We start from the raw sequence: 21,271 nt of genomic DNA, 5'->3' as shown, positions 1-21,271 counted from the left end.
GACCTTAAAAACCTCTAAGGAAGGAGATTCTACCACCTCCCTAGGTAACGCATTCCAGTGTTTCACCACCCTCTTAGTGAAAAAGTTTTTCCTAATATCCAATCTAAACCTCCCCCATTGCAACTTGAGACCATTACTCCTCGTTCTGTCATCTGCTACCATTGAGAACAGTCTAGAGCCATCCTTTTTGAAACCCCCTTTCAGGTAGTTGAAAGCAGCTATCAAATCCCCCCTCATTCTTCTCTTCTGCAGACTAAACAATCCCAGCTCCCTCAGCCTCTCCTCATAAGTCATGTGCTCTAGACCCCTAATCATTTTTGTTGCCCTTCGCTGTACTCTTTCCAATTTATCCACATCCTTCTTGTAGTGTGGGGCCCAAAACTGGACACAGTACTCCAGATGAGGCCTCACCAGTGTCGAATAGAGGGGAACGATCACGTCCCTCGATCTGCTCGCTATGCCCCTACTTATACATCCCAAAATGCCATTGGCCTTCTTGGCAACAAGGGCACACTGCTGACTCATATCCAGCTTCTCGTCCACTGTCACCCCTAGGTCCTTTTCCGCAGAACTGCTGCCGAGCCATTCGGTCCCTAGTCTGTAGTGGTGCATTGGATTCTTCCATCCTAAGTGCAGGACCCTGCACTTATCCTTATTGAACCTCATTAGATTTCTTTGGCCCAATCCTCCAATTTGTCTAGGTCCTTCTGTATCCTATCCCTCCCCTCCAGCGTATCTACCACTCCTCCCAGTTTAGTATCATCCGCAAATTTGCTGAGAGTGCAATCCACACCATCCTCCAGATCATTTATGAAGATATTGAACAAAACGGGCCCCAGGACCGACCCCTGGGGCACTCCACTTGACACCGGCTGCCAACTAGACATGGAGCCATTGATCACTACCCGTTGAGCCCGACAATCTAGCCAGCTTTCTACCCACCTTATAGTGCATTCATCCGGCCCATACTTCCTTAACTTGCTGACAAGAATGCTGTGGGAGACCGTGTCAAAAGCTTTGCTAAAGTCAAGAAACAATACATCCACTGCTTTCCCTTCATCCACAGAACCAGTAATCTCATCATAAAAGGCGATTAGATTAGTCAGGCATGACCTTCCCTTGGTGAATCCAGGCTGACTGTTCCTGATCACTTTCCTCTCTTCTAAGTGCTTCAGGATTGATTCTTTGAGGACCTGCTCCATGATTTTTCCAGGGACTGAGGTGAGGCTGACTGGCCTGTAGTTCCCAGGATCCTCCTTCTTCCCTTTTTTAAAGATGGGCACTACATTAGCCTTTTTCCAGTCATCCGGGACTTCCCCCGTTCGCCACGAGTTTTCAAAGATAATGGCCAAGGGCTCTGCAATCACAGCCGCCAATTCCTTCAGCACTCTCGGATGCAATTCGTCCGGCCCCATGGACTTGTGCACATCCAGCTTTTCTAAATAGTCCCTAACCACCTCTATCTCTACAGAGGGCTGGCCATCTCTTCCCCATTTTGTGATGCCCAGCACAGCAGTCTGGGCATAAACTCTCATAAAGTCATAAACTCTCCTATTCAATAAAGCCAGCTAGTCTTGCTCAGCTATTTTTTTCAGTGTTGAGTTCTGGAGAGTAGCAGAGTTTTGTGGGACAAGAGCAAGGATTTTATTTAGTACTGGCCAAAGAACAGAAATTATGTTTGAGAGGATTTTGAGATCTGTTTTTATTCTGATTTGAAATTAAACATGAACATTTTGAATTTTCTACAAAATAAATTTGAGGGGAAAAAAAATCTTTCCAGATCAAAATGCTTTGGTTATAATATAATATGAAATAAAGTTGAAATTTATAATGTAATACAGAATTTTAAAAATTCAAAGTGAAAAGTCATTTTGAAAGGAAAAAAATCACAATATTTCACTCCAAAAATGTCAAAATGAGAAGTTTTAGCATCATCGTAAATCCCGCCCCCCCTTTTTTCTCCAAAATGGGATTTTGGCAAAATCAACGTGATTTCACAAACTGTTTCAATTTCAAACTACATTTTCCAGTGGAAAATCGACATTTTCCAGCCAAATCTATTTTAGATCTTTCTCTAAAGTCTGATTTAAATGAAAAATCCTGTCGGGATTGCACATTTTAGCTCCAGCTACTGATGAATGACTCTTCTTTTAGTAGTTAGCTTTATGTGCAAACTTAATAGAAATATAGATAATGAATTAAATATGAGAAATCAGTGCTGAAACAAGGCGGCTTTATGCAGCACTGACTTACCAATGTACTCCCATTCTGCATATTATGCAAGTCTCTGTGAGCATGAGCACAAAAATCCAGGCAGGCAGTGACCCCTGAGAATGGACGACCTTCTTTTAAACCAAGACGGCACTCTGGCGCTCTGTGTTCATACTCAATCTGGAAACAGAAGTCAAGTAATCACTGAAACTTATCTGGACAGCCCATTACACGGAATTACTACTGAATACCTTAGCCTCCTAATATCTTGGCAATGGCAGAGTATAGTTCTTAGAGGTGAACAACTCCAAGAAATTACTTTACGGTAATAAAAATGGGAATACAAGCTCCTCTTTCTTTTCTTGCTACTCAGTTCCACGTTGACTTGCATTGTTCAAGCGCCATGCTTCTGCCATTATCATATTTGTGTATTTAGCTGATAATACTTCTCCTTCAAGATTATTTTTCATTTTCCTGTCATTGGCCAGTTTCTTCAGATGATAAAATACAGTATATAGTTTGAATGTCTGGCATGTTGTTAAGTTATAAACACAGGCTCAGAAATATTGAACTACCTAGGAAGAGTGCATTTCCTTGGAAAACTGACTTTCAATGGGCTGAATGGAGAAGAAGTCAGTGCAGAATTTTACCATTAGATTGTAATTTCTTGGTACATTGATAGCCTTTCACTATATTTGATATAACACAAGCATGATGGTACTCAAAAATAGATAACGGATAATCAGCACAGTATTTTCTATTGTGTTTTCATTACTAATTTTGTGAAATGTTCACACTGAAACCACAAGTCACATACAATTCTTGGTTTCACATTTTATTAGAAAGTTAGAAGTTCTCAAAAACTTCGCAAAGATTCATGAACCTTTCAGGTGAACATGGGCCCTATTTTGAGTAAATGTATGGGTTGGCATTAAAATGTGAAATTTGAGGTTTGGCTTTCACTCCAGGAAGAACCTGACTAGTTTGGTGATTATTTTTTTTTAATTTGAGATATTTATTTCATTCAAATCTGAAAATCAAAGCAAAGTTTGAGAGATGTGAACCCATGCAATCTGAAACAAGAGACTGTGTTTGGATTCAAATCTGGATTAGAGTGAGGTTAGGGTTCTGGTTCAAGGCCAATACAAAGACAGGGATCATGTTCAGATTCCATGGGGCTGAAGGTGCATGAGATGTTCTTGTAGAATTTCTGTGGGATCTAAATTGGAAAATCCAATAATGGATTTGCCCTGGAACCAAACATGTTGAGACAGGTTTAGATTGGAGTAAATCAGGGAAATCGAGCATCTGTCAACTTAGCCAATGAATAATGCTGAATCTGGAAACCTTAAGGACCTTGTCAATCACAGGAGTAAAACTTTTGCTAGAGTGTTAAATGCTATGTAATGTATTGAGTGAGCAGGATTTAGTCTAAATAAAAGCAATATTGGCAGAAACTGTGAACAATTACTTACAGCAAAGAACATGCACTGGCAAAGTAAAGCAAATATCAGATTATTTTAGTGACTTTGCCAACTCCTTTTGACCTACCTGGTTGTTATATGCGTCTGGTGCAAGTTTCTTGTAGGTAGGTGCCATTAGAGTTGATAGATTTTGCAAATTGGACTCTAGCTTTTCTTCCTGTTATCAGATGAAATCATTTTAACATATCATCTAACCACCCACATTACTATACATGCAATCTACCATCTTTAGAAGCTACCAGACCCTATGATACCACAGAGATGACTGATATAAATGCCTAATATGCATTGTAAATGCCTTGTAATTCTTGCTGAGAAAACAGCCCCTATAAATTTCAGTTATAGTGATCCCTTTTACTGTTTTTAAAAGCACAGCGTATGTCCAGAAATGAGCTTCTATGATCCTTATGAGGAAGCATCATATAATGCTCATCTGATTTATAAGAAAAGATGTACCTTACTATGTAAAGGTTCAACCCAAGCACGAAATAACTAGTTATTACAGTTTTTTCTGGAAAAAAAATTTCCCCTTTAAAAATCTTGAGAGGGAAAGAAAAGAAAAGAAAAAATAACAGACTGTCCAATCAGCATCAGTTTAATCCATCTAATTTGAGAGTTTTACATACTGAAATCATAACACTTCAACACAATGAAATTCTCTCTCTCTGAAAAAATGACAGTTTTTGAGCAATCAAGAGTTGTGGGTGTGGCTAGTGTAGAGCAATTTGGGATACAAATGACCACTTACTTTTTGTTTTTAAGAGAGATACAATCTTTCAAAATGAAAGGCTCTTAAAAACATGAAGTGCTCTAATAAATTTAAATTGCTCCACTAATTTCTCCTGCCAGAATCCTAATTTCAGATCTGTTTCTTAAATTAAAAATACAGGCCTCATTGCAAATGTTTAAAAAGAGCAGCAGATTTATACAGAGAAAAGTAATCATTTTTGGAATTTGTATTTTCATGAAAGAATGTGAAAAGCTATGAAAAATCCATCAGTTTTGGTATGCACTAATTTGGTTAAAAAAGTTTGACCTGCCAGTTTTAATTTGAGTTCTGGGTTCACAGGAACCCAAAATCACAGTATGACATTATCAAAAACCTTTCACTGTGTCCCTTTTTTTAGTTGCTATCAAAACCTGGAATCATTATGTTGCTTTCCTTTCCAGCCTACAAGTTACAACTCATAAAATGTCACTTCTTCTTTGAGTCTTTGTGAGGATCCCACGTGTGATGTATATCACGCTCTCTTTGTTGCCGTCTCATCAACCATAGGTATTTTATAATAGAGGGGAAAAGAGGGTCAAAGGTTACAAGTGTCTCAGAGATGCTAACATTTTTAATAGAATATCAAATGTACTAACATAATCCACAGGCCTTGTGATGCCTGCTAGATCTAGTACAAAGGCATAAAAATTTCACATGAACAGACGGTTTAAAAAAAGTTTTAAAAAATTCCATGAAAAATGTTACCAAAATTCTTGCCTTTTTCATAAAAATTTTGAGAATCCAAAAAATCTGACCAGCTCTCTAATTACATAAGTCACTGACGACATGTCTGAAATGTTAAATATTATGGGTTTTGCATAAAATGCCCCCAGCTTTTAGTATGTTATGTGGCCCATCCATCACAGTGGACTAGCTCCATCATAGGGGACACATTTGCACTTGTATGTGCCAAAAAAGTGAGCCAGGCAATCAGAGAGTAGAACTCTCCATAGAAAGGCAGCCCATTAACAATTAGCAGGCCTGTTAGCTGAGGGTATCTAGAACCCACTGGAGTCGGAACTTCAAAGTCAACTTGTTCCCCAGCTACAGGCACGGCTGCTGAGCTCTGTGACATGCTTTGATATGATCAGCATGCAGTTCTGGGTCCAGTACTTACAGCATCTTAGAGGCCACTCTGGAAACCTTTCCTACACTGTCGGCGAGGCAGCAGCATCCACTGAATGAGTCCTCCCAGTCCTTTCATTCTGTCACTCCTACTGTATCTCACAGCTCCCTCATACTGTCTCCATGCAATTTAGTCCAGCTCGGAGCTGCAAAAAGTTATATGCCTCAACCTAGTACATCCTGTATTCTGCAATTGTGGAAACTGAAAGTGCAAAGCTTGTCTATGGGCCTGATATAGCCACAACTGTTCTGGGTGTGCCCTTTCTTGCTCTTTCACAAAATCTGCATATATCATTTTATGTCTCATGGTTTTCACCTGCTGCCAGCATTTTGGCAGTCAATTAAGCTGGCTCAGTGGCTGGGGTAAATCCATTTTGACTGACACCGACTTAATTTCCCTATGTGGGTGGATTTCAAATGAGATTCTGGCCCTGTGTCTACTGTACCTCAGCTTCACAAGAACAACTGAAACATTTTATACAATGAGGCAAACTTCACTTTAAAATTAACACCAACCTCTTTTGGATCATCCCCCAGGAGCTTAAACTTCCTTGGGACCTTGCTTCTGGCAAACTTGCACCCATTGTAGTACATGCTCCAGGAGCAACCAAAGGAAAAAGAAGCACCACAAGTCTCAGGGTCCAGCCCTTGACATGCACAAGTCCGTCTAAGGAATAAGAGAAACATTTATGTGGCTATCAACAGCTTGTAGAGCCGTACATGGGTAAAAGTCTGCATGCTTAAAATTGATGCAATACATGTAAACATTGTACATGTTCATGTATATGGGGATAGAGTTCTTTTATGTGGCATTTCTCCTTATTTGCCCACCATCAGTGCAGGATTTCTGCTTCTTTTTGGCTTTCTGTGCTTGAATAGCCTGGCCCAGGTTTCAGCCCCGTAAGATAAAGCTTTGTTGAATAAATGGTCTTTTGACTTTCCAGTGAAAATGAGTTAACTCACTGCTGTTTGCCAACTGGGATAGGACTAAGTTCCTGAAACAAAGCCATGCCCATGTTACCAAAAAGAGAGAACACAATATTTGTAATGAAGTAAGCCTTGTTCTGAAAGCAGTTTCTTTCTGTGTATAGCCATCAAAGGGAGAAAGAGGAAAAGGAGAGCAAGCTGTACAATTTCCTAGCTGTAAAATAGTTGACTCAAACAAAGATGTTACAAATCATTAAATATTTTTACAGACTATCAAGGTTTTGTTAGCCACTTTTTAAAGTGCTTCTCTGTTTAGATGAAGCCTTGAGAGAATTTGTGCTCAGTTGTCAAATTCTTTGTGGGTGATGGGAGATTTAAAATGAACTGTCATTAAAAACTGTAGCCACACAACTTAATTCTATATAGAAATCATACAGCTAATTCTCTTTATGCACTCCCATGAGCCTAGACGGAAAAGCTCATATTTTGAATGTGTGTTTTATATTGAGATATTTTGTAATTGTGAGTGCCGAAAGAGGTCTTCATTGACTTTAATGAAGCTCAATTTGACTCCCCCACAAGGACGGTAGGGTTTCAAAATCTCAAAAGTAGCTTGTTTTTGAGAGTTTCTTCGAGTCCTGAATACGTAACTTGAATTGGCTAATTTTAAAAGCGGTGTATGTACACATCTTGCAGCTTCTGATCTAAAATCCTCCCCCCCACCATGACTTCGCTGGTATTACATGGGGGTGAAATCCAACACAGAATTTGTCCTATTGGATCTAGATAAACTTTTGTGAGTCAAATTCTGCTCTCAATCAGACAAGGGCAAGTACAATTACCACTGAAGTAATGAGCCCTGTCGTGTTCTCATTTACACCAGCCTAAATGAAGAGTAACTCCAGTGAGGTTAATAGTGACACCAGTGTAAAACCAGTGAGAGAAAAATTAGATCCAAGACGTAAATAGAACTTGTGTTTGTTTTTGGCTGTAGCTTGATTGCATACTCAAGGGAAAGGAGAATATGATTTGTTTCACTTACTCTTCATTCAGAGCACACCGTCGGTTTGTGAGTGTGCCATACTTCCTTAGAGTGTCGGTGAGTTCAGAATACAGCTTGTCTGCCAGACTCAGGGAAATCCCCTCCCATACCAGGATAAGGATCACTATCACTGCAGTTTCACAGGTGTGGCCAGCTCGTTCCCGCACCAAGCAAAGCAGCTTTTCTTCATCACTACTTCTACGAACTACCTGCATGTATGGCAACACCATCCCCCCAAAAAAGCATTTCTTAGTGAGAAGCAAGAGAACATGAAACCTCAACAGTCATGGTAAAAAGTTACATTTGCCAATATATGTTTTCCCCCTTGATGCTTCTGACACACAGATTCTTGCCTCCATTGAGTAATATACTGATAAGGGCCAAGATAATTCACTTCTCTTTCCTGAAACATAGGGTGGGTCTAGATGAGATAGATCCTGTCCGAAGAGCACAGAAGAACTGGGGTAGGTGCAATGACACCTTTGCAGAATATCTCCTTTATTCTCTGAGCCAACAGAAATGTGTCCAGGATGGTTTTATGGCAGAACGGACTACTGCTGTAGTAGAGGGGGCAGAAAAAGCTAGATACTCCCTGTGGTATTTCCCTCTGAAGAGATGGCAGTAGATATCTGTACCCAAATAAATCCTCCCTAAAGCAATGGTGAATAATTTTGGTCTCTCTTCTGCAAGAGCCACAGAGATTCGGGGAAGAGACTAGAAAAGCTTCACAGAGAAGCCTTCCCTCATTTCTCTCCCCTGATTCCTGCGGTGCCCAGATGATAAATTGCAAACTTGAGGTCAGCCTCTGTGTTTTGTGACCTCATGTGCCCCTATTATTAATTTTCATGTATAAACATTATGGCAGCATGCACACGCTGGCAGGCGAAGTTCAAACGAAGTAGGAAGACAGGTCCTGCCTATCAGTGCCCATATGACTGTGGGTATTTCTACAAGAGGGTACAGTCTGGCATACCAAAAGACTATAATTAAAAAGGCATCAATTTGTCCTCACCTTGTCTCCTACCAAGCGACCCAAAGTACTTAGTACTGAGTAGAGTATGCTGGCCTCTGTTGATCAGAGTGTGCATATTCAAAACATTGTAGTAGTGCTGTTGCACCTCTTAATTATTTCTACGCTAAATGTAACAGTAAGAAGAGTGTCTAACATTCTGGATCTTATATCTAAAAGAATGCATCTTTTTCATAACTCTAGGCCAAGTTTTGCTTTCACTCACAAGCATGCAACTCAGCTGAAGGAATTGCATAGGTGTGAGGGCAGAAACTGGCTCAGAGTGGGCAACTGGGCAGCCTGAGATATTGTTGGTATTTAGCTGTTTTAATTCTACTTCAACTAAAATAAATACATGCGTCATTCCCCTTTACTTACATGAATGATCAAACTGAAGTAGATTATTAAGGACATGTAGACATCACTCTTACCCATTTAGCAATAGGACATCCCTGAGAACTTTTGCCTTCTTTTCCAGTATAGATGACCCTCTCAATCCTTATAGCTTTACCCTTCTGTCCAAATCTTAAATGAACAAGCAAACAAACAAACAAAAAAATAAAATAAGCAGCTGAATTTGAATGTGGTCTGCACAAATACTTAAAGTTTGAGTACATTTCTGAGTCTTATCTTAGGAAATAAACTCTTAGCTCTAAGCAAGAAGGGATGAATCATAATGTTTCAGTCTTATTCATAACAGTACAATAATATGTTGCTATGGTGAAAGAGGCCATTTTGTAAAATGTATTTAGTCGGTCATAAAAGAAGTAAAAATTGTCCATCTGTGTTAGGGTGCCGAGGTGTCCCGATTTTATGGGAACAATCCCGATATTTGGGACTTTGTCTTATATAGGCGCCTATTACCCTCCACCCCCATCCTGATTTTTCACACTTGCTATCTGGTCACCCTAATCTGTGCTAAATTTTTAAAACCAGATAGCTCCTTTCTATAGTGAATTTGCTTTATTTGATCATTTGGAAACACACATTTGATAGGTATTTTAACGGTAGGTAGTCAATCTTTTTTTTAACTGTAGGTAGTCATTTTTTAAGTTTATCATTGTCATGGAATAGTTGGGATGTAATAGTTACATTCAACTCACTTTCTATACTGATTTCTGCTTTAGACACAGTGTAAGTCAGCAAAAAGACAAGAATCATTTATTTTAAGACATACTCATTGTAGATTTTCATCCATTCCTAGTTACCTGTTGCATTTAGTTAATAAGTATGGATAAGGATTATGCCTGCCTTCTATACCTATGCAGGGTTATAGGAAGTACTAAAATAATACCTTTGATAATGTGTCTGTAAACCTTTGCAGATTTGGAGATCTGGTTTGATTCTCACTTATCTTGGTGTAAATCAGGAGTAATTACATTTTTGGAGTGGAATCTGAGTGAGTGTGTATGAACCAAAGGCAGTAGCATACACCCCAAAGGGGACATAGTCAGCCCTCCTTACCCCTCAACCTCAACTCCCATGTACCAGCTGGAAGTCTGAAGCCTGTGCTAGGCAGAACAATCACTGCATCTATAAAAGAACTATGAGATCTGTTGTCATTTCTAAACACACTCCCCCTTCTGTGTCCCCCCAGAGGCATTTACCGAAGGCCATTGCTGCTGTTATGGTGCCCTTTTGCACAACACAATAGCGTACCAAAGTTGAAACAGCCCACTTAGTTGCAAATTTGAACAGCTCTCAGTAAATGCAACATCATGGTTCCAACAGCAACACTAACTTAGCCACATTTCACAACTGGGCTAAATTCTGTTTTTGGGTGCACTTGTGCAACTCCGTTGTGTTGTAGGGACTTAAATGAAGGTAGCATTTGGCTCAGATCAGTCTACTATATATGTAATAGTCTAACCAGTAATAGAAAGCATTACACATGTCGTGTGGCCAAGTTAACTGCTTCTGGAACGTTCAGTTTGGCTTTTCTTATTTGTGTGTTTAAATTAAATACAAATGTTTGTATTTAATTTTCTTCATCAGTAAAGAAAGGGGGAAAAGAAAGAATTCCCAATCATGCTGGACTACACGTGTGCTAACGGCAATTACTATATCACCTTTTTCCTAGATAAAGGCTGAGATGTTAATGTACAGCTGTTTTTTTAAAAATTAACCATGTGCAAAAGTTTTAATTCTTTATAAAACCATTTTTTCCTATCAATTAGCTAATCAGGTTGCACTGAAGTTCATTTCTATAATATTATTCTTACTCTTCTGACCTCTTTTCTTAAGTTGCAAAATAGGAGCTGATAGTTTTGAGTTATGTGAGCAGCGTAGAGGGTGGATGAGGGAAAAGATAAACACACATTCCCATGGATTCATGTGACACATTTGTTGTCGCATAACTAGAAATTCCAGACCTAGCTTGTTTTGTAGATCTAAACACTTAAAAATAAAGCCAAGTGTGTTGAAAGCCAGTTCAGTAATATCAACGTTATATATATTTAAACTCAGTAATTGCATACATGTGTTTTAGAATATTTGTATAGGTATTTCAGGGCGTGTTTTAAAGGAAGGTTGACTTAGGGATGTAGTATTAGCTTAAAGAGCCAAATAGTTTTGTAGTTCCTCAGCCATCTTGAACTACACAGTTCCTACAATATATAAGACTCACAGCCTGTTCAAGTCATTTTTGAGCTTTTCTGGTGAAGCCAGCTGAGAGTATGAAGTTGTCAACCAAAATACCTCTAGATCTTCTCCTTATGCCAAAACAGCAGAAATTAAATGCAAAGAAGTGAACACAATAAGCTGTGAAATCAAGCCCTCAAAAGTCAAAAAGTTTGAAAAATTAAGGTTTCTTCTATAACACTGCCAAAGTCTCAAACGGAGGATTTTCTGTTTTACTGATTAAATATAAATATTAAGGCCTAAATGGTAGAACTAAAGCCCTGAGCTGGGAATGCTGTGCAGTTACAAACATACTGCATCCCAAGTGCGGCCTGTATCACCTTCTAAAGGTGCATGCTCCCCTGCACAGTGAGGAGTGTGGGATATAGTCCACCCACCCTCTCAAGCTGCCCTGCAGTGGCTCAAGAGCATGAGTATTAACCACAGGGCAGACTGTTAGGGAACAGGGCACAAACCCCAAATTGGTTGTGAGCTCCTTACTCAGATTTCACCAACTAATTATCAAGTGTGAACTCCTCAGGCACTATAACAGCCTTAACATGGAGTCACAGACAGTCCAGTTGGGTACTCCAATCTGTCTTGCCACCCTGGTAAGCCTGCCTTTGTGATAGATGAACCCATACACCAAAGATCACAGCAATATTCAGGTTACCCCGAGTCCTAAAAGACCAGTCACTTACCCCAGATCAGTTGCACTATATATCTCACACCAAAGAAAATGCTTGTAGCCAATCTTATAATAAATTATCTAAAGATTTATTAACAAGGAAAAGGAAACAGAGTTGTTTACAAGGTTAAAGCAGGTAAACATATATACACATAAATGAGTTCCAATTTTAAGTTTGAAAAAGTAATAGAAGCTTCTGTAATAAACAATCTCTAGATGTCCTTTAGAGCTAACTCAGGCTAAGCACTGGAGATCTTTTTTCTTATGCACAGTCCAAGCAGCATAAAGATATAGTTCCTTCTTGTTGGGGGTTTTTGTTCCTTTCCCCACTTGTGCTTTGAGTTGCAAACTCAGCTGATGGGAAGAATAAACTTGGACGTCTCTACTGGTTCTCTATCCAGGGTTTGGGGTAGGAATCAGGTTGGATGATGGTGTGTACATTTCTAAAATCCAAACAAAATCTCAAGATTTATACCTTTTAGGTACCATCACAATAGGAGACTCAGAGGCTTTTTGATTTAGTGAGCACTCCCATATCTACAATGCTCTACAATTCCTCCTGAATTTGTCTTTGCATTTCACTGTTAGCATAGGCTCCGCTAGGAGCAGGGCAGGGTGCTGTAATTACAATAGAATGCATTATTTTTTTAAATTAAACCTGGGAGGTTGGAAAATGAATGCCCCTGCTTGTGGAATTTCAAGAGAGCCAATATCTCCTGCTTTTGGCTGGGTTCAAACCCTCTCAAATCTCAGTGTTCTCCAGAGTAGTCTCTTCCTTCTCTCCTTGACCACATCCATTAAAGGTGAAGAAAATGTTCCCTCAGAAGTATAACAAATCGTATTCATCACCATCTCTCTCTGTCATGGTAACCCTTCAAATTATTGACATGTACTGTTTGCACAGTTCCCCTGCCATGGGGTTTCATTACATCAGAAGTGACCTCATTCCCTCTCTCTTTTACCTCAAAAGGTCCCTCCCAGCAATCTTGCATTTTGTTTTTCCTCAATGGAATCAATACCAAAGACACCTATATCAAAAGGCTTTCTCCAGCATGCCTGTCATACCAAGCTTTCTGAGACACCCGACTCCTTTTACGGTTCTGATGCACTAAGTCCATCATAGCCATTAAACTGTCTTTAGAACGAGTGTCGTACTCCTCTACAGGCTTTCCTAACTCCTCTGTACTACCCTGCCAGAGCCTTGAATTAAATCTAGAGCATGAGTGTCTCTTGTAAAGGAGATCAAAGAGGGAAAACCATGTAGGCTTTTGGGGTACACAAACAACAAAGGAGCAAACATCTCAGTCATTCTCTCGCCGGGTACCACACATCCTCATCATAGACTTCAATATCCTTCTGAATCTTTACACCAGCACATTCGTTTCTGGATGATTGTGGTGGCCTTTATATGCCTCACTCCACACAACTCCTGTAACTTTCTGAAAACTACAAGCATGGAATTTGTGACACAACTTGACAAAATTTCCCTGGGAAAACCTACCCTGCTATAATTGGTCATTAAGTCAGTAGCCACTATTTCCGCTTGTACATTAGATAGAGCTCTCACTTCAGGGTACCTGGTGGCAGAATCCACCATAGCCAGTATATATTTCTTTCCATTCCTGGAAGGTCTGGGTAGGGATCCCACAATGTCTACAAACACTTTGGCAAACACCTCCTTAATGATGGGCAATGGCTGCCAAGGTGCCTTGCAGAGTCCATTTAATCTCTTATGCTTCTGACATATGACAACTCTTACAGAACTTTTTTTTTTTACTGTCTCACACATGTGAGGCCAATAAAAATTCTGTTGGAGCCTATCACAGGTTCCCTTCACCAGCAAAGGGGCAATCCAGCAAAGTGTCCAGCAAAGGGGCAATCAGGAACTACCTGCAGCCTCACTGTCCTGTACTTATCAAACACAAGCACTTGCTTGCAAACTTCACCACGGTGCCTCTTTTTCCTTACGGAAGCCTCCCTATACAACAAACCTTCTTCTAGAAAAAAAATCTACCCGTTCCTTCCCCAGTTAGGGTATTATTCTGAGCTGCTCTCCGCTCCTGGTGCAGGGAAAGATCAACATATTGAGCCTCAATAAATTCCTTTTGCGTTTCACTTAAGTTAAGAGCAGACTCCGGCAAAGCCATGGAATCTCCAAACCCTTTTTCTGGGGACAGACTGTTACCCTCAGTCCTTTATAAGCTGTGAGTATTTCTCTCCCACTTTCAGCCCACCATAGACAAGCCAGGTGAAGTACGGCTATACTATTTCTGGCTGCAAGTTCTGACATTAATCTGCTTAGACATGGCTAAGGTATCACTACCTATTACAACATCAGTGGGAAGTAGATTCTTAATGCCCACAATAATATCTCCTTTAAAATCCTCAAATTTGAGGTAACCTTAGCCAAAGGTACAGAATATTCAGCCAAAGCTAATATAGTTAAACTCTTATCAGGAAGTCTGTCTTCCTCCCTTACCAAACTTTCCTTGACCAAAGTGAGGGCTCTGTGTCCCTCCAGCCCTTACAATCTACGCCATTGCCCTTTAGCATTTTAAATAAATTCTTCACAACCTTCCTAAGATTCAGTCCTAATATAGTTCATGACTGACACTGTCAAACATTCTGAGGTTTCTATACTTCAACTGATAGGTCTCGGGGTAATCTTAAATCTTTTCAATACATTTTCTTTCTATTTCATATCCCCCATGGCATCACCCTCCTTCATATCATTAAAAACTTGTCTGGCTTTCCCAGTTAATCTAGTTAAGAGGAAAGACATCTGTTTCTCTGTTGAGATATAGTGCATCCCACATAGTCCCTCAAAGGTGGACAGGAACTCTTCTATACAGTCAGTTTCTTTATAAGTTGGGTGGACTTTCTCCCATTCCCTTGCCTGGTGGGGTGTACTCACTACATAGAGAAGCTCTTTTTACTGCTCCAGTATTTTGAACACCATTGCTTGAACTTCCATCAGATTCTAGTGGGCTCTCTCTTCTGCTGCCTTAGCCTCCCTCATCGGCAGTTCTGCTATCAGTCTCTGGTGCTTGCGTTCTTCCTGGGCTCTCAGGTCAGTTGGACCAGTTCCTCTGTGGCATCTCGGGTAGGAGGGTCCTAGGGCTCCACCACCTCTTCTTCCCCTGGTGCCTGGTCAAAACTTATGAGCAAAGTTCTCAGCTCCTGAAGTGGGGCCTTCTGTTTATAGGATAGTCCACTCTCCAAATGTAACTGTTCAAGTTCTTTTCTCACAAGATTATCATATGACTGGTTCACACATTGTGTCTATTCTTTATCTTTTAGAACTCAGGATCGATTTAAAACTTTTAGTATTGCTGGGGTTAAGATCTATAACCTTAATTGACCTGTGGTATATAACTCCTGTCACGACTATTCCAGTGTCAAGCTGCCCTTCAGTGGCTCAAGAGCATGAGTACCAACCTCGGGGAGACTGTTAGGAAGCAGGGCACGAACCCCAAATTGGTTATGAGTTCCTTACTCAGGTGCGTGCTCCCCTGCACAGTGAGGATTGTGGGATACGGTCCACCCACCCTATCAAGCTGCCCTGCAGTGGTTCAAGAGTGTGAGTACTAACCACAGGGCAGACTGTTAGGGAACAGGGCTCAAACCCCAAATTGATTGTGAGTTCCTTAGTCAGATTTCACCAACCAATTATCAAGTGTGAACTCCTCAGGCACTGTGAGAGCCTTAATATGGAGTTACAAACAGTCCCATTGGGTACTCCAATCTGTCTTGCCACACAGGTGAGCTGCCTTTGTGATAGATGGCCCCTTACACCAGAGATCACAACAATATTCAGCAAAAAGAAAAGGAGGACTTGTGGCAACTTAGAAACTAACATTTATTTGAGCATAAGCTTTCATGAGCTACAGCTCACTTCATCAGATGCATTCAGTGGAAAATACAGTGGGGAGATTTATATACATAGAGAACATGAAACAATGGGTGTTACCATAGACACTATAACGAGAGTGATCAAGTAAGATGAGCTATTACCAGCAGGAGAGCTGGAGGGAAAAACCTTTTGTAGTGATAATCAAGGTGGGCCATTTCCAGCAGTTGACAAGAACATCTGAGGAACAGCGGGGGGGGGGGGCGGAGGGGAATAAACATGGGGAAATAGTTTTACTTTGTGTAATGACCCATCCACTCCCAGTCTTTATTCAAGCCTATGTTAATTGTATCCAGTTTGCAAATTAATTCCAATTCAGCAATCTCTCATTGGAGCCTGTTTTTGAAGTTTTTTTTTTATTGACGAATTGCCACTTTTAGGTCTGTAATCGAGTGACCAAAGAGATTGAAGTTTTCTCCGACTGGTTTTTGAATGTTATAATTCTTGACATCTGATTTGTGTCCATTTATTCTTTTACATAGAGACTGTCCAGTTTGGCCAATGTACATGGCAGAAGGGCATTGCTGGCACATGATGGCATATATCACATTGGTAGATGTGCAGGTGAACGAGACTCTGAAAGTGTGGCTGATGTGATTAGGCCCTATGATGGTGTCTCCTGAATAGATATGTGGATACAGTTGGCAATGGGCTTTGTTGCAAGGATAGGTTCCTGGGTTGGTTGCTGGTTGTTGTGTGGTTGCTGGTGAGTATTTGGGTTGGGGGCTGTCTGTAAGCAAGGACTGGCCTGTCTCCCAAGATCTGTGATAGTGATGGGTCATCCTTCAGGATAGGTTGTAGATCCTTGATGATGCATTGGAGAGGTTTTAGTTGGGGGCTGAAGGTGATGGCTAGTGGCATTTTGTTATTTTCTTTGTTAGGCCTGTCCTGTAGTAGGTGACTTCTGGGTACTCTTTTGGCTCTGTCAATCTGTTTCTTCACTTCAGCAGGTGGATATTGAAGTTGTAAGAACGCTTGATAGAGATCTTGTAGGTATTTGTCTCTGTCTGAGGGGTTGGAGCAAATGCGGTTGTATCGTAGAGCTTGGCTGTAGACAATGGATTATGTGGTGTGGTCTGGATGAAAGCTGGAGGCATGGAGGTAGGCATAGTGGTCAGTAGGTTTCCGGTATAGGGTGGTGTTTATGTGACCACCGCTTATTAGCACTGTAGTGTCCAGGAAGTGGATCTCTTGCGTGGACTGATCCAGGCTGAGGTTGATGGTGGGATGGAAATTGTTGAAATCATGATGGAATTCCTCAAGGGCTTTTTTTTCATGGGTCCAGATGATGAAGATGCCATCAAAGTAGCGCAAGTAGAATAGGGGCATTAGGGGACGAGAGCTGAGGAAGCGTTGTTCTAAGTCAGCCATAAAAATGTTGGCATACTGTGGGGCCATGCGGGTACCCATGGCAGTGCCGCTGATTTGAAGGTATACATTGTCCCCAAATGTGAAATAGTTATGGGTGAGGACAAAGTCACAAAGTTCAGCCACCGGGTTTGCTGTGACATTATTGGGCATACTGTTCCTGACGGCTTGTAGTCCATCTTTGTGTGCAAAGTTGGTGTAGAGGGCTTCTACATCCATAGTGGCTAGGATGGTGTTTTCAGGAAGATCACCAATGGATTGTAGTTTCCTCAGGAAATCAGTGGTGTCTTGAAGATAGCTGGGAGTGCTGGTAGCCTAGGGCCTGAGGAGGGAGTCTACATAGCCAGACAATCCTGCTGACAGGGTGCCAATGCCTGAGATGATAGGGCGTCCAGGATTTTCAGGTTTATGGATCTTGGATAGCAGATAAAATACCCCTGGTCGGGGTTCCAGGGGTGTGTCTGTGCAGATTTGTTCTTGTGCTTTTTCAGGGAGTTTCTTGAGCAAATGGTGTAGTTTCTTTTGGTAACCCTCAGTGGGATCAGAGGGTAATGGCTTGTAGAAAGTGGTGTTGGAGAGCTGTCTAGCAGCCTCTTGTTCATATTCCGACCTATTCATGATGACGACAGCACCTCCTTTGTCAGCCTTTCTGATTATGATGTCAGAGTTGTTTCTGAGGCTGTGAATGGCATTGTGTTCTGCACGGCTGAGGTTATGGGGCAAGTGATGCTGCTTTTCCACAATTTCAGCCAGTGGATGTCTGCGGAAGCACTCTATGTAGAAGTCCAGTCTGTTGTTTCAACCTTCAGGAGGAGTCCAACCAGAATCCTTCTTTTTGTTGTCTTGGTAGGAAGGTCTCTGTGGGTTAGTATGTTGTTCAGAGGTGTGTTGGAAATATTCCTTGAGTCAGAGATGTTGAAAATAGGGGGTCACCACAGAACTGTATCATGTTCATGGAGGTGGAGGTGCAGAAGGAGAGGCCCCGATATAGGACAGGGCCTATAGAGTATAGTTGGGTAGATTAACAATATTGCTGGGTGGGTTAAGGGAACCACTATTGTGGCCCCTTGTGGCATGTAGTAGTTTAGATAGTTTAGTGTCCTTTTTCTTTTGTAGAGAAGCAAAGTGTGTGTTGTAAATGGCTTGTCTAGTTTTTGTAAAGTCCAGGTTATTCCTAGTCCCAAATGACCAGTCACTTACCCCAGATCAATCTCAATTTAGATCTTACACCAAAGACAACGCTTGTAGCCAATCCTACAGTAAACTGTCTAAAAATTTATTAAATAGGAAAGGAAACAAGCAAGTTATTTACAAGGTTAAAGCACATAAACATATATAGACACAAATAAGTTCCAATCTTATAATTTCAAAAAGTTTCAAAAAATAATAGAAGCTTCTATAATAAACAAACTCTAGATGTCTTTTAAGGCTAACCCAGACTAAGCACTGGGGATCTTTTTCTTTTGCCCAGTAATCTTTGTCCTCCAGAATCCAAGCATAATAAAGATACAGTTCCTTCTTGTAAGGGGTTTTTATTCTCTTCCCCCTTGCCCTTTCAGCTGCAAACTCAGCTGATGGGAGGCATTCACCTGGATGCCTCATCTTCACTGGGAGGAACAGGGGAGAGCAGACAACAAAGTTTTTGTCCTCTTTAAACGTTCCACAATAGTTTGTCTGGTGTTGAGAGGCCTTCCTTTGTGCCAGGATGTAACACCTTCTGTTGGAGATCAGCACTTTACATTAGTTAATGTCTCTCTCCTGTCTGGTGATGTACACAATCACAGAGGCTTATAATACAACGCTCAACTATTACCTTACAATATGGGACCCTGATGTTATAATTAATGATGATTAATGCATGCAGAAACTTACAAACATTCAATACAGTCTAAACAGTAATCACATTTTTATAATTCTAAAACCTATTTTAACAATACTAAGAATCCGGTGCGCCAAACTGATGTCAGCTATGTATTTGCCAGTTTTCAAGTGAGGCCTGCAATTGTGCCATGAACTGGCATTTGGCCAGCCAGCATCACACTCCCTTTTTAGAGTTGCTAATGCTGCTTACCATGCTAGCCAGAAGCACTTGGGCTAGTGCAAGGTCTGCAGCTGGGGCCAGCCCTGCACGGGAGTCGCAGGGGAAAGAAGCTCCTTATACTGTACCACTCCCCTGTGCACCTGCTAGCTTCTATCTGGCCCCAATAGATCAGGTCCAAATCCTGCAAGCAAACTTACTTACTCAAGCAAACTCCAAATAGCCTGGGTACGGAGTAAGTAAAAACACAGACACAGCAGAGTAAGGACCTCAGGATTTGGCACATAGTGTCTATGCATGCCATATAATATATGGGCTGTGCAATATGGCAGTTTTCAAGTGGCAGCAGACCTTACAGTTTGCTGGAGTTCTCCGCTTTAACACCTTATTAATGTTAGCAGTGTTTTATATTTATATAATATGTAAATGATCCACATATCTATATGACTATTATATGCATATCCTAAGCATTTGTTTTGCTGGTAATTTGAAGAATGCTAGTAATGTAGTATCTTGTGATATATAATTTCTTCTATCAATCTGAACAATGCTGTCTTCATATAATGGAAGGGGGGGATGTTTTGCTAAAGAATTGCTTATTGAGTTTCAGGACCAAATCTTACTTTGCTCCCATTATTGTAACTGAACACATTGCAGGAGGAAAGTGAGTAGGATTAAGCCATTTGAAGTCTTTTTGTAGATAACATTTTGCTTGAAGTTTGCTTTTCGGAGCTCTCATCCCTCCATCTTCTTCCTATCTTGGCATATGCATCCCCCCAATGTGAATACCATAGCCAACACTCTTGCTTGGCAGGCTTATGAATACTTGTCCCCGCTTGGGTTTGCTGGCATCTGTCTCAAAGTGGGCAGCATGTGCCAGCCAGCACACTATTAGCTCTGTCAAATATTGTGACTCTCTGGTGAATAGCACAGTAAGTAAAGCTGGCAACACTGGAGTAGCTAAGCCTACAAATAATTACTCCATTTGCAATTGTTTACTTCTTTATGTGCAAAGACTGGAAAAATTCTGATATACACAAAAGGATAAATGTTAATCTGTCCTGTTCCTTTGCACTAATTACCTTTCTTCCATGATTTCTCTAATAGCTGCCACGTTAGGACCGGCTCCTAGATGGGTATAGAAAGGACCTTCATCTTTTTCAATAATTTGCTCTGTTTAAAATAAAATAAAGGTTATTGCCTTAAAGCGTAATTATTTAATATAAGAAATTGCATTGCAAAGCTTACCCACAGCTGGCCAGGTAGGAACCTGTAATGAATTTTGGGGGGCCAAACTTTCACACATACGTGTCTAAAGTAGGCCCACAAATTATGCCCAAGTATATTTGCAAAACATGAATTTACACATGTAGAAAGGGTGATAGTGTGTGCAAGTAGATATGGCACCCCATTGTCCCTTTTGCAAGCACAAATGCTTATTTTATATTTGCAGTTACAGTGAAATTAAAAATTAGCATTTCCCTGTAGTTACTGAACAGTGATTTCTCACTGCCCTATTTAGAAGGGAAGACTTTTGTGGTCACATTGGCAAACATCACTTCGGGGGCTATCAAGTATCTGTTTTTTGCATGTATGTGTAACTTATACACCTAAGGCTTGAAAATGTGGCCCCTAAAGTTAAACACAGCTTGAGTGGAGAGTGGACACTTCTTGTTGAGTTCACAATTGCTGTATTAGCTGAAAAAGGGGTGGGGAAGACTGGGGCAAAGCTGAGATGAATGCTAGATGTTGAAGAAAAGCCTCTTTGTGCCAAATATATTGAAGAAATTGTCTTAATATATCCATTATGTGAAAATGCAGGGTGATCTACCCTGTTAGTATCAGTGACAAGTTAAAACTACAAATGCAGAAAGTTTTGATTTCCCCATTTCATTTCTGCAAGGTTTCACAAAGTGTGGCAAGGAGAAACAAGAAACCAACTTCCAGTTTTGTATTTCTCCTTGCAGTATGATAATACACTACTTTTTCCCTTCGCCCCCATGTCAATTTTCCTGAGATTGAACTCAAAACATTTTAGAAGGGGGAAAAGATCAACTTTGCATTTGTAGAGAACTATATTT

At 40.7% G+C, this 21,271-nt stretch overlaps 1 protein-coding gene across 1 annotated transcript in view; it reads right to left on the bottom strand.

Annotated features, from left to right (window-relative positions):
• TET2 (tet methylcytosine dioxygenase 2) overlaps positions 1-21,271 on the bottom strand; it is an 89,573-nt gene that overhangs the window by 10,128 nt on the left and 58,174 nt on the right. Inside the window, 6 exon segments of the mRNA XM_038398687.2 lie at positions 2,254-2,391; positions 3,763-3,852; positions 6,106-6,256; positions 7,559-7,767; positions 8,999-9,092; positions 20,273-20,363. Coding sequence (XP_038254615.1) covers positions 2,254-2,391; positions 3,763-3,852; positions 6,106-6,256; positions 7,559-7,767; positions 8,999-9,092; positions 20,273-20,363 — 773 coding nt within the window.

This window comes from Dermochelys coriacea, chromosome 4, assembly GCF_009764565.3.
Source record: "Dermochelys coriacea isolate rDerCor1 chromosome 4, rDerCor1.pri.v4, whole genome shotgun sequence".
NCBI classification, from domain to species: Eukaryota; Metazoa; Chordata; order Testudines; family Dermochelyidae; genus Dermochelys; species Dermochelys coriacea.
Note: the sequence above shows the minus strand (reverse complement) of the source record. Positions and strands in the feature narration are given on the sequence as shown.